Here is a 13,630-nt window from a genome sequence, read left to right as displayed (position 1 = left end):
TTCAACGCTTAAAATGGCAAAACTCACCGCCATTAGATAAAATATTGGGGTAAACATTCACACTTCCCGCTCACGGCCCTCTCTTCTCAGTTTGATTCTGATTTAAGTGACAACCCCTCCATATGCATAACATCGGTTCTTACCGTAATCCCACCTTGAGTTATAGCTGTAAGTGAAGGGGAGAGAAGCCGGGACATTAATTGAAATGCTGAATAAGAAGGAAGTGGACAAAATAGTAGGCGCATTTCTTTTGAAAGGTCGCCATGATGGATTTGGACGGCTTGTCATTTCCCGTTGTTCCGTCAATCTCTCCGCCTCCCCAGTGGGCATTAATATATTTATTTGTTTGGCGCAGTAATACACGCCTCCAAAAAACCATTGCATCATAAGGATTTGTCATTGCCTTATATAAATAAAGTATACGACCCAGACCTTAATGTGCCCTTGCTATTGATTGTTTTACACAGCTGTAGAAAAAAAAAGGTAGGGAAGGAAATAGTGGACAGGCTGTAGATCAACATCCATATGAGTTTGTATTTGTTGTTTGGCACCAAGAGCGTGTCCATAAAAGCATTGACTTTTCATCCCCTTTTAGTGCCCTCTGTAGTAAGCGCTGATACAGGGCTGCGATTACTTTCGAGCTCTGCCCCCGATGAAAGTTAACTTCCCTCATGTTTTCCTCCTTTGATTTAAAACGCTGCACGTGATTCATAGATGTGATGTGTACGTTAAGGAGATGAAGTCATTTAAACTGGCATTGCTTGTAAAATGCTCCCTGCGTTTATCACCAGACAAGACACCTGTGACACAGATGCTGTTCCTCGTGACAGACGTGATCCATGAGACTGCAAGGAGCTCATAAATGAGGCGATAATGTTGGAATGAAAGCTAAATGAAAGCTTTCTACACTCATTTCTTGTATGCAGAAAGAAAACATATCTTGATATCACGACTGAATACTACTACAAAAGCCCAATTTAGAGTGCACTTTAAATCAATCCTTTTTCTTTGAAAATGTTGAGTTTTCCAGGACGTATAGATGATTTTTAATTTTGTTTACATTTTTTAAGAATTAAGGCTATCACAATATCAGATCGATGATGATGATATTTTAACAGTATCTATATATAATATGGAAAAAGAAATGCAATCAGGCAAATTCTTCCAAAAAAACCTCCCACACTAGTGAGAACACATTTTTTCAGGTGCAGATAGAGCGTCTCGCTTCTGTCTAGCTAGGTAGTAGCTAGCTAGCTAGTTACTCCGTCTGAACATCACCTACAAAAAGAATATAAACAGATATAAAGAGTTGTTTGAAATATTTACATCTACTATTCTCAAATTGTGGTATGAAAACTCACTGTAGTGGTAGTGGTAGAAACGGAGTCCGCAAACATAAACAGCCAAATCAAAGTTCTACAGTGTCCCTTTCAACTGAAAATAAGTTATGTGGTTCGTATAATATTTTTTCAGCAACATTTTAGATCGTATACATAAAAACCTTGAGAGACACCGATTCAGACGATATTCACATAATCATAAATATCGGTATATTGCAAGCACTATTTAGAATGTGTACTGTGCAAAAATGTTGTCCTTAAAGCCATGCCAACGTAAAGCAATCATTACCACATTTCATGCATTGACTGAATTCTAACTCTCTGTATTTGTGGTGCATCTTTATCCAAACACACACACACACACACACACATACACACACACACACACAAACATACATCTGTGTGCTGTCCAGTCACATAAAGCCTGCATGTGAGGCCCTCTCTTATTTGATCGGCCCCCCTGGATGATGGAATAAAGATAAATGTGACTGTCTAGCAGGGCTCAAATCAATCAGCGTTTGTGTGTATTACTTATTACTCACAGTGCATTTCTGTCACGGGGCTTTTGTGCAACCCCCTCCCTGTCCTGCACTCTTCTATCACTCCCCCTCTAAACATCAACCCCCGCCATAATATTATTTATGGGGGTCGGACTTTGAGCTGAAATATAAGAAAGGTCAAAGAATCAAACGGGATGGACTGGGGAAATGGTGGCGGGAGGGTGTTTTGGACAAGGACTGGAGTAGGGTTGTGTGTGTGTTCAGACTGTCACGTTTGACATTTTAAAGGAGCGTTATTTTCCATTGGTCACAATTGGGGAGTTTTATGTAGTGTTTTCCAGTTTCAAGTGAATCTGATGGTTCTACTTCCCCCCCATTGTGCCATCTTGTCCTTTTTTTGCTTATTTCCTGTCTGTCTCTGTCTCATCCTATGTGTGTGTTGTGGTCAGCACGTATATGTATTGCCTGACACCCCTGGATGTGACCCACTGTGTAGCCGCCGTTCATCACTGTCATAGGCGGAGACGCCATCGCTGACCTGTGGAAGGTCAGCCAATGTCACCTCAAGCCTCGTGACCTTTTTCCGATGCCCTTTGACTCCTGCCATCATCCCCTTCCTCTGATTCTTTATAGCAACCTGATATATGTTGCGATTACATGTCATATATCCATTTCATTCAAATATGTCTTCTATTCTAAATAATGGTGGCATAGCAAATCAATGAGTGTAGTGGCTAAATGCATCTGTTTTAAGATGTATTTGTGTGTGTGTGCACGCGCCTGCATGCGCGTTTGTGCGTGCATGTGTGACAGAGGGAAGGAGGGGTAGGCGTGATGATGATGATGATGTTTCAGCAGGAGATTAAATGGGGCTGGACAGCATCTGTGTCATTATCTCTGCTCCAATATCAGCTGCAGCAACCAAATCATGATGTCATCATGTCACCCAATAGAGAAAGACACTTTTCGTCTGCGCTGTGATTGATTGCACAAGATAATTATCCTAACCAAACACCTATTACAAAATCAAAGCATTGAAATTGGGTGAAACAGAGTGTATTTTTTTTTTTTTTTTTACTTTCTGGCATGTATGACACTTGACTGAGACAGTTCTCTACGTGTTTACACCTTGTGTGTGCATGTGTGTTATGTAAGTGTGTTTATAAGCAAGCGATGAAGCAGGGGGTCAATCAGTCATACGTGGAGGAAATGGGGCAATCTGGGGCCGGGTGTCAAGGAAGTGATGGATTTTAATGCTGCGATTGTAGTTAATGGCTCTTTAAATTAAATCGTGATTAAACGTCTCTGGCTGCAGTCAGAGCTCGTATGGACACACACACACACACACACACACACACACACGAACATTCACTCTTCATCTTGTCCCTCCTCATCCTCCCCACTCTAAGACTTTCTTTCCTTAACTTTAAATCAACAAACACACACAGTAAACTACACTAATGGATTTTCTGTGCCGCATACTTAATGTGTGATTGAATATACATTTTGTGCACATAAACACATGAATGTAATTACTGAATTCCCTCCATCCTCGTTGCTTTTGTTTATCTTTACAATATGTTCTGATTCAGTTAGTTTCAAATATATTTCGTAGCGTGAGAGGTCAGTCTGTTACGCCGCAACGCGACGCTCACATCTAATTCCATTTGCTCCTTTCAAAGTCACAATATTGGGACAGCGAGTTATAATTGGGCCCATACATCCTGCAGAGGCAGTATGGATTAATTCAAGTATGCTAATGTAATTCAATTTGATACAGTTAATCTTGTACTAATGCAGATTGAAGGATGTGAGACGCAATCAAATACCTCTTAGCCTTTTAATTTGCATCTGAGTTTTTCTTTTTTCTTTTTTTTTTTTTAAATAAAATTAGTCAATTTGTAATTATGTGACCTGGCCCATAATTAGTTTATTCATCACTGCAGTTAACTCCCCATTAGGAGTATCAGAGAGAGACAGACAGAAAAGGAGAGGCTGAGGGAAAAGAGACGTATTTATCTATTCAGAATGAGAACACTCGCAACATCAATTTGTCTCTCATTTAATAACCAGCTTCATGGTGAATCATGTGCTGTTTGAGAAAGATCTTTGGACTTGTGATTGGATAATTAACTCAAGGCTGGTTGGAGCTGATCAAGCAGCTGTATGCTGCATATCTACAGTCTTCACACACTGAGTTTGATGCTTATCTATATTTTTTCTGACTTTTACTAATTTTAGGTTCTGTATTGAAGCTGTTCAAATAACTTGTCCCTCCATTATTTATTAGATATTTTGCAAAGTATCTGCTGGATTTTGGATTTGCATCATATCTAATTTGATAATTAACATGGAACAATAGCTGTCAAATTCGGTAGTGGAGTAAAAAGTGCAGTGAATTAAAAGTAAAGATAGTTACAGATATCTCACATTTTTGCATAGAAAGTATTTTTGCTGATGCTTTTTCCGCATTAAAATGTCTGAAAACGACAAGACGTTTGTTATATATATTTGTTGAGTTGAGTGCTTACATTATCCCAAATCTATTGAAGGTAACAGTGCATTTCATTAGGTCGCCTGTTGCTATAATTCCTGGGTGAGAGTCAGAGGATGAGTGGTAGTGGTTGTTTAACAATGAATTTAACTCCCATGAACCAATGCTTCTTCACTACCCCATCGAACTAGTCCTTTGTGTCATTGTTTTGATTGACAGACCTTCGAGAGGCAGAAATTACACACTGTGTGTTTAAGTAAGGTGCAAGTGTCATTAAAGTGTACTTCAGCACAGCACATGAGGAGAAGTACTTTGTTTTGTCCCGCAAAGTTAAATTTCATTAAAACTATTTAAAACCCAACATTTTCAGGACTTTGTGAAGGAAACTACTCCCAGATACTAGACATTGGTATTTTATTGTAACATATGTGACATTATAGCTCACATTTCCCTCATGATGACAGGTCAATCCTTTCTAATGTCAAATTCTACTATTGTCATGCTAAATTGAGTCTTTCTGTTCTGCAGTGCAAGTGGTCCAGGAAGGGATTCATCAGAACTCGATGGGCCCTGGCTGACTGGTAAGTCCCTTCAGTGACACATCCCACCTCATCTGTGCTCTGCCCTGAATCATTACAACTGAATTGTGATTAGAGATGAAGATCTAACCATGTCAGTCATGTTTGGCTTCACCCATAAGCCTCAGTGTGGTTATCATAGACAGCACAGACGGCGAGAGTGAGTTACATAGCTGAACCCTCTCCGGACAGTGTGCCACGGAAGCGAACAGAGATTTGATTAGACATAATCACGTTAGTCAAGCAGCTGCATATGACAGATGACAAAAAACATTACATGCAATTGAACCTGTACGGGATGCACACAAATGCTGGCAGAGTGTGCAGAGCAGGGGAATCGAGGGGAGGGTGGAAGAGGGGAGAGCTGAAACAGTAAGCATTTAATAGGGGCATGGTGTTTGACAAGAGCAGCAGGGAGAGGGAGGCTGGTGAAGAATAGGGATATCAGATCAGTGATAGAATAGATGGAGATAGCCAAAGCCATGCATGTATTCATTTGTTCAGGATGTCACTGCAGAATGAAAGCCCCTTGAGATAAGACCAATTCCTCTGGGTCGCCCTGCCTGACACCATGCTAACAAAACAAGCAGGACTGATAGGATCAGCAGGGAAGTGTTCATCACTGTACATTGAGCTGTCTTGCTTTCCCCTGACAGCACAGATTGAAAGAAAGCAGCTTGTGTGCTGTGAATTCTGCACGTGTATGTAGCATTTATTTGATGGCCCTCACAAGGAAAAAATCTGATAATGTGTACCAATCTAATTTTTACTGCTATCATTTAAAAGCTCATCTAATGCCTAGATTCACAAGTATATCTCTCCCTGGGGATTCATTGTCATCACATTCAATTATAGGTCAACTGTAAAGTAATAGTCCATCACAATTCTTGTGTGCGAGACAGGGTTTCTGTTGCCGGTCAGCGTGTCCTGGAAGATGTCAATGTCCCGGACAAAATTGAGAAATTCCGGTCAACTATTATCGGAGTTTAATGAAATTAAAAGCAATTCACGGAGACCACTGCTGAGGATCAGAAACCCAAAACATTGGAATTTGACAATCCAGTGAAACTGAAATTGTGTTCACATTTAGCGCACACTACGGTTGAAGAGAACAGAAAAGAGAAGAGAAAAAGTGTTTGATTTGAAAACCTGCATAGTTAGTTTTGATCAGTGTTGTTAAGTTGCCTGTGATCACCATGTTAAAAGATACAATCTTAAAGTAGGTAATGAGTTCAATAAAAACACCTGTAATCCTTTTACAAGCAAATGTCCTGGTTAAACAAGGTAACTGAGTTGAGTCTGCTCTTTCATCCCAGTGCCTTTGATCTGGTCAACATCCACCTTTTCCACGATGCTTCCAACTTGGTGGCCTGGGAGAAAAGCCCCTCTGTCTACTCTGGGACCAGGCAGAAGGCGCTGGGCTACGTTTTAGACAGGTATTGTACATGCTTGGAACCACCTCTCTTTCTTTTTTTTAGTTTTTTCACTGTGTTTCAACTGTGTTTTTGTTGAGGTCAAACAAACATCCCTTTCTCCTGCAGCCATAGATTTCTTTTCTTTGGACTGGAAATTGGATGTGTACAAATGTAGTATATGCTATCCACAATCCAGTCCTGTCTGGAAAGGCCAAACCTGTATTGATATTGTAATGGAGGCTTAGAGTGAGAGCGAGGTACAGCGGAGGAGATTTTGTCGGGATTCAGTGCTAGACCAGTGGGATTACATCTGTCTGAAAAAGTAGGGGGTCTTACTCACTACACGGTCTGTGAACTTCCAGCTCTCTTTTATCTGTTCTTTTTCTGTCCCTTTCTCTAACTCCTCCTTACTTCTCAGCATTTTCTGTATTCTTTTTTTGTAGTGTAATCCTACAGTCATTTTCGTCCTGCCACTAGCAGGAAAACGGATGCAAGCATTCACTGATTGGGTATTTGGGAGGGTTGGACAAAGGTCTGTCTGTCCGACACTTTTGACCAATACATAATGCTGGCCATGTTGTTATAATATCAAAAGTCCCGGCCCCCGAGTGATGATTCTGGTGATCTTGACCTTTTGTCTAGGGCTATCATCATGTCAAAATCTCCCTTGAAAAAACACTTCTTATGGTACACAAGAATTATCTTGAGATGGTTTGGATTTACATGAAACATCCAATGGAGCGCATTACCCTCCCTAGAGGATAAACCCTTTCTATTTTGGACTTTCTATGTGCTCAGGCCCCAGGTCTGTTTGTCATCTTAGTATGCTTTGCACACTTGGTTGCACACATATGATTATGTTTCATAATCTAATACGTATATCGCCATGTCATTTGCACATTCGTGCTCCCAAGGGGGATCAACCCTTACAATAAATTTGGTATTTCTAATTATGCTGGCAAGGCTCTGGGAATCTTAAAGGTAAAGATCTCTTCTGTCTGGACTGAGTGAAGTCAGCCACTATGCCATCAGGCCAGGCTATCCATTCGTAGGCCACGCTAATGTGATTTATGGGATATCCATTTGCAGTGGAGCAGAATGAGAGAGTGCACGGTGCAACCCCTGCTCCCTACCTGGTCATGCTAACACAGAATAAAAGCCCTACTAGCTGCCTTGCAGCAGGTGACCTCCCATTCAAATGGTATCAGAATGCATGACATGGCTCCACTTTGAATAACTACATGCATATGGGTGGCATACATTATCACCAGGCTCTCTGATGTGCATGAATTATGAGGCAGTCTTCTCTAAGAGGTCATATTTTACCTGTACTTCATTCTTGATTTGATGAAAGAATGGTCCGCCTTTAATGGACAGGGAAGGTGGAGTGTTTTAACAATATGGCAGCTTTTTGAATTTTTATTACACTGTAACTTACCTGGATTTACTGTCATAATGAAGTTTCAAGGACCTCTTGTCGAGTTTACATTTAAGCCTTGAATTCCTTCTGCTTGCTTCATGCTGGTTTAGTATATTTTCATCAGTTCCCTTGTAAATATACTTAAACAACAGAGTCTCTGAGAGGACTGAATAGAAGTTGTGTTGGCTGAGTGGCAGTTTCCACGCTCCCTCTTTCTAAATCCCCTTGTGGTGTGAATGGTAACCCTGTTGTTACTTCTGGGCCATATCAGTTAAAGGTTCTCTCTTTTAAAGGGGTGGGGATGAGGGGTAAGTAGTTTGAGGCAAGGTGGTGGTGGGGAGGTCGTTATATGTTCCGGATACCCTGGTATTCCTTGCTAGTGGTCTAAGGGTGGAATAGTGGTGGCATCGCGCCTCAGTCGCTCACTTTGGGGGAAGCCGTCGGGCGCAGATCCGGAGCACCGGAGTGAGAAAAAGCTGGCAGTGCAGAGGGAAGGGAGGAGGTGCACAAAGGGTGCTTGGGCTCTGTAAAGGGCAGTGAATAATAGGTTGGTCCTTTCACAGAGGCTGCTAACCTTTTGGCAGCCACCAGCAAACTCCATTCTCCTCTGCCGATCTGGGAGGACAATGTGCCCGGGCCGGGCTTTGAATGAAGCGCTACCACCAACAGTGTTCCCATTCAGCGGCTGGTTGGGAACCATCTTTTTGGCCATTGTCCTAACTCTGACTCCTACCCCCAGAAAGCAGAGCAGGAAAAGGGACAGGGGGAATATCTAAAGCCAAACTCCCCCTCCTTCCCTCTCCTCTCTCCACTCTCCCTCTCTGAGCTCTAATCTCTCATTGCGGAATGGGAGAGGAGAGGAGGGGGTCTGCTGAACAACACCACCAGCTGAGATCCATGAGGCAGCCGGGCACAGGAGTCGGATCACACAGCAGTGCTGGGGACAGAGTTCCTCTGCCGGGGCATCAAACTTCAGCCTCCACCTTATCTGGGGCCCAGGCCTCATAATGCAGCTTATGGCCCATTGAGAAGACATCTGATAAGCCTTTTCCTCTGTGGCTCTTTTAACTGCTAAACGGTGTTTATCTCCAAAGTGCTTCAAGGCCTCGGGGGAACAATGCTGAGAAGGAACAGCGTTTAGCCAGCCAGACCTCACTATTGAGTCACATCAAAACAGCACTGCTCTGTAGCCCGCGTTGATGTGTGGGCCACTTACATGAGAGCAAAGCAGAGCTCTGATGAAATGCATCCCTGCTTGTTTTCCTGTGCTTTGAAATGGCACATTTATGCTCAGGGCTGCACCAAACAGCATTTACCTTGTTGACTCAACTACACCTTGATGTGCAGAATCATTGTTTTAAATAAGCTTTTTATTTTTAAGTCCACTGAATGCAAAAAAAAATGTTTTAAGAATAATTTGATTGGACATTTAAGGATGAATAATAAAGAATCTGTCACTAACTGCTATTAAGGGACAAGACGCTAATAATTTGTATGTCTTAAAAAGTTCTAAAACAGCTGATGAAATGGAAGTGATGGTAAAACCCCTGGCCTCTCCAGAGGACGGAAAACATGTCTGCTCAATGAGCCCATGAGATGATAGCATGAGATAAAATCAACAGTTTTTTTCTCTTCCTTAAAAAAAAATCCCTTTTGTGTATTGGAGTTTGTTTCTTTTTTCCAAGCCCCATTCAGAGTGGCTGGTCCGGTTCAGGGGAGAACAGTTTTACATTACAACTGTGAAATCCTGGCATAAAGGCGTCCTTTGTGGCGTGCCATTATTTTCACACAAATATAGTCCATTGTCACAGTGCTGAAGTTAATTTGATCAACATTGGGGACATTTAACTGTTTTGTTAGCTGAAAAGACTTGTTTCATGCTCATTTTCAGGGCATTGAAAAGCAATGATTGGCAGAAAAATAATGTTGCCGTTAACAATTCAAAGCAATTAGTTTCCCATGGGGAGGCAGTGGGCCGCACTGGCCACCACACAGCGATGCTTTGTCATTTTATGGACGGTCATCAGTCAACTGTCAGAGCATCTCAAAGAGCCCTCCAATCTAAATGTTTCCCTTTAGGCTTTTCCCAGAACAACAGGCTGAAAGAGCAGAGAAAGGCCGACTCGTTTCCAGCCAATAGACATGTTGAGCTGCAAGAGGGAGGACTGGATAATCGCAGGGAGATCCTCCATAAAGCCAGAATGAATTTATTAAAGAGGCTAGTGTGTGTGGGTGTGTGTGTGTGTGTGTGTGTGTGTGTGTGTGTGTGTGTGTGTGTTTGTGTGTGTCCAAGTATTAACCTTAGTACTCATATCTGTGGAGGCAGCTTCCCCAAATTCCATGTCATCCACATCCCCCCCATATCCTTACACATACAGCAGCTATATGAATCACATTGTATAATTAGATTACTGATTTCTGTGCGTGCGTGCGCGCGTGCGTGCATGTGTGTGTGTATGTGGTGTCACTGTGTGACTCTGAACTGCCTTCTCACCCTGGGAGGCCTGCAGGAGCAGAGGTTAATCTTCCCCAGTGTCTCTCTGCCCACAGTGGACCTGTTTATTTCTCTCTCTCTCTCTCTCTCTCTCTCTCTCTCTCTCTCTCTCTCTCTCTCTCTCTCTCTCTCTCTCTCTCTCTCTCTCTCTCTCTCTCACACACACACTCACACACACACTGTGCACTAGCAATCTCTGAGAGAGGGTGGGGGGGATGTATAGAGATGGAGAAATCTTTCTCCAGCACCTGAAAAGAACTTTGAATGTTCCCCTCCCCCGATGTCTCCCCTTTTATACAACCTAGATTAAATAAAAGTTGGGAAGCTGTTTGTAACGTATATACATTTAGAATACAATAATTTACAAAGTTATATGGTTTGTTCCTGACATACAGTTATGTCCTTTCTATAGTCATGCGTTTCACAAAGTGCTAAACCTCGCCCTATCCCTTCGAAGATGCCCCTTCCATACCCAAACATGATACTGTCACCTGTCTACCTGTGAATGTTTCGTGTGTTTTTGTTTTTTGGGATGTGTTGATAGCAGCTTTATTAGTTTCTTATATTTTTCGACTTGTTTGAACATTAAGTCTACCAGAATTGACATGAAACCATTGTGTTAACCAGTGGTCAGAAGTGAGTATTTTGCTGATGATCAAATAATATCATTTCTATCAGGCATACTGTGCATGAGAACATCCCAACTGGCGGTAAATAATTATCCAATTATATTTTCAGTCCTAAGCTTCTCCACAGTTTGAATGAATTAGTATGTCACAATGTCAAAATTGACCCTGTATACTGTATGATACAGTATCAGTGTTATCAAAAATGAAAGCAATTAAGGGTGAGTTTCCTAATAGTTTGTGGACCATTATTGGTGCTGGTTTGCTTAACATATTTGTCTTTTCATGGCATTCTAATTACCTCTTATATTCAGCTAGTACTGGCTTTGCCAAATTCAACTTCCATGGGGGCCCAACAGAAATTTTCGATTAGGGCCCCCTTGGAAGTTGAATTTGGCAAAGCCAGTACTAACTATTGTATTCATGTTGCCATCAAATGCTTTAAATGGCTAAACTGATGTTGTTGCACAGAACCATCTCAGAAGTTGAACAATGTTTGGAAAAGAATTAGCTCTTAAACAAATACTGTGATTGGGTGATTGGATGAACATGAATCACCTTCTATCAAGGGCTACCTTCAACCAATCAGATAAACAGAGAGAGCACTAAAACCAGCAGAGCTAAATGGTAAACCAAACTCTAGCTGAAGCCAGTCGAGAGATGAGTGAAAATAACTTTTTCATTAAGAAAATGCTTCAGTCCCATTCTTTGCTCTTCTCCCTTCAATGTAGAAGTACTCTTCAGGTCTGATATGACTGATGCTTTAATAGCATCTACCCTAACCATCTTTGGTTGTCATATCACATGATGCCATCCCTAAACCATGCCCATAACTGCCAGTAAATCCTCGTATGATGCTGATTGGTCTGAACCACTGTGGTTGAGCCTCAAGCGCATAACTTGAAGCCTGGCAACATGCTCATTAGTGTTTCCCTTTATCTGAGATTGTGATGACTTTGCTGTTGGCTTGAGTTGACTATCTTTTAACCTCTGCATGACCGCGGCAACATCCTCGCACCCCCTCAGCACCCTGTCTTTCCTGCATGGTGTTCTTGGTGGGGTGGGCGTCACTGAGGAGCCAGGGTGCTAACAGGGGGACGAGGGAAAGGCTGTCCTGCTGTGTCAAAGGTCCTGTCAGGGGCCACCCCTGCCTTATTCAGAAAGACGTCACCCAGCACATTCTTCACAATGTTAACATTCTCCCAAATTCTCAACATTTACTTACAATGGATGACTGCCCTCAGCCCAGCTATTGTGTGCAAAGTTGAATCTGAACGGCCAACTTATGGTAAGTCATCTTGTCAATATAATCATGACATGGCCCCCCGTTGCACCCTCATAATCCCATATAGACTGTCTATTATGGCTCAGTTTAGCTGTCAGTCACAGTGTGTAATCTGGCAAGGAGTCAGAGAGGGATTGAGGCTGCTGTGAAGGAGATGGAATTATAAGGAGGCAGGTGTTTTGTGGGTTATTTCAGTACACATGAGTGTTATCTGTGAAATTCAGATGCTGTCTCGTCTTTGGTGCAAGAGCCTCTTGGACGTCTTGGGCACAGGTGGTTTTTTTTTTTTCACTCAACGCGTTTGTGTGTGAGAGAAAAATTTCATCAAAAGTAGAGACTGTGCTGTGGTCGCTTTGTGCTGGTGGTTAAAGGAGCCTGGGAGCAGAGTCAGGGGCCATGTTATAAATTAGTGTCTGACCCCTGTCTTTGTGTGGCCCTAGGAAGGCCTGACGAAGGCCCCAGTCCCATACCTCAGTGAGAACGGCTCTTGTGAAGAGACTCTTTCAGGGGTGTCACTGTGCGATGAATTGGCCAGCAGAAGCATGTTTATAGACTGTGTAAAGGAGTGCGTCTTTGTGGCAGAATGTCACTGACACTGTTACAGTTTGCCTGAATGAACTGTGATGACGAGGCTAATGGCGGCCCCCGCTGAGGGTGAGGGTCAGCAATGGGGGCCCACCAACGCTCGGGACCCCCCACCCTCAGGCCCTTTTCACGCCCAGTAGCTGTAGCTAATGTTGCAATTCTTCGTTTCCCCCAACAAAGGCCAAGAAAAAAGTCAACTTTCACACCAGCGGGTCACCATGAGTGCTTTAGGAAATGATCGTGTAAACAGAGTGTTACCTTCTGACCTGTGGCTGATACCTTGGAGCAGCAGACAAAACAGCCAGGCTACGGTATTAGACATGGCTGTTAGTGGGATAAAGCTACAGCACATAGAGGAGGAAGAGCTCCAGGCTCGAGAAACACAGTGCAATCTCACTTTTTATCTCCCCATCTCACTTTTACCCAGTCTTTATTCTCCTCTGAGACTTCTTCCTCATTCATCTTTCAACCCCTTTTCTTCTCTTTTTAATCTATTTTTAGCCATTATCTGATTGGCACATGCACATATTACTGACTGAAACAAAGTAAAATAGAGTTTGATTTTCTTTTGCTTATGTTCTTCACTCACAGCAAGAGGTGTGGTAAATTCTCTATTAGCACAAGGAATACATGAGTTCCCACGCCTGTAACAACTGCATTGACACCCGTGTATAGCCGTTTTACTGCCCTCCATTCAAGCCAGTAGGACAAACTGGCCACTAACCCTGTTTGAACAGCGCTCCAGTCTCTTAGCACCAGGATGCTAGTCAGTAATGACATGAGTTCCAGATTGAGTGCATGTATGAGCTACTACACATGCATACTAGCGTAGACTATATATAGCGTTTGGCATGTGATTACTTGGATAGTTTAATCAAGTGTTTTTTTCCAGA

At 42.5% G+C, this 13,630-nt stretch overlaps 1 protein-coding gene across 2 annotated transcripts in view; it reads left to right on the top strand.

The window, feature by feature from the left end:
• inpp5a (inositol polyphosphate-5-phosphatase A) overlaps positions 1 to 13,630 on the top strand; it is a 161,943-nt gene that overhangs the window by 103,001 nt on the left and 45,312 nt on the right. For both annotated transcript variants that reach the window (XM_030441809.1, XM_030441810.1), the window contains exons 7-8: positions 4,863 to 4,915; positions 6,229 to 6,348. In XM_030441809.1, coding sequence (XP_030297669.1) covers positions 4,863 to 4,915; positions 6,229 to 6,348 — 173 coding nt within the window. The remainder of the gene's footprint in view (positions 1 to 4,862; positions 4,916 to 6,228; positions 6,349 to 13,630) is intronic.

The sequence above is a fragment of the Sparus aurata genome, chromosome 15 (genome assembly GCF_900880675.1).
Source record: "Sparus aurata chromosome 15, fSpaAur1.1, whole genome shotgun sequence".
NCBI classification, from domain to species: domain Eukaryota; kingdom Metazoa; phylum Chordata; class Actinopteri; order Spariformes; family Sparidae; genus Sparus; species Sparus aurata.
Note: the sequence above shows the minus strand (reverse complement) of the source record. Positions and strands in the feature narration are given on the sequence as shown.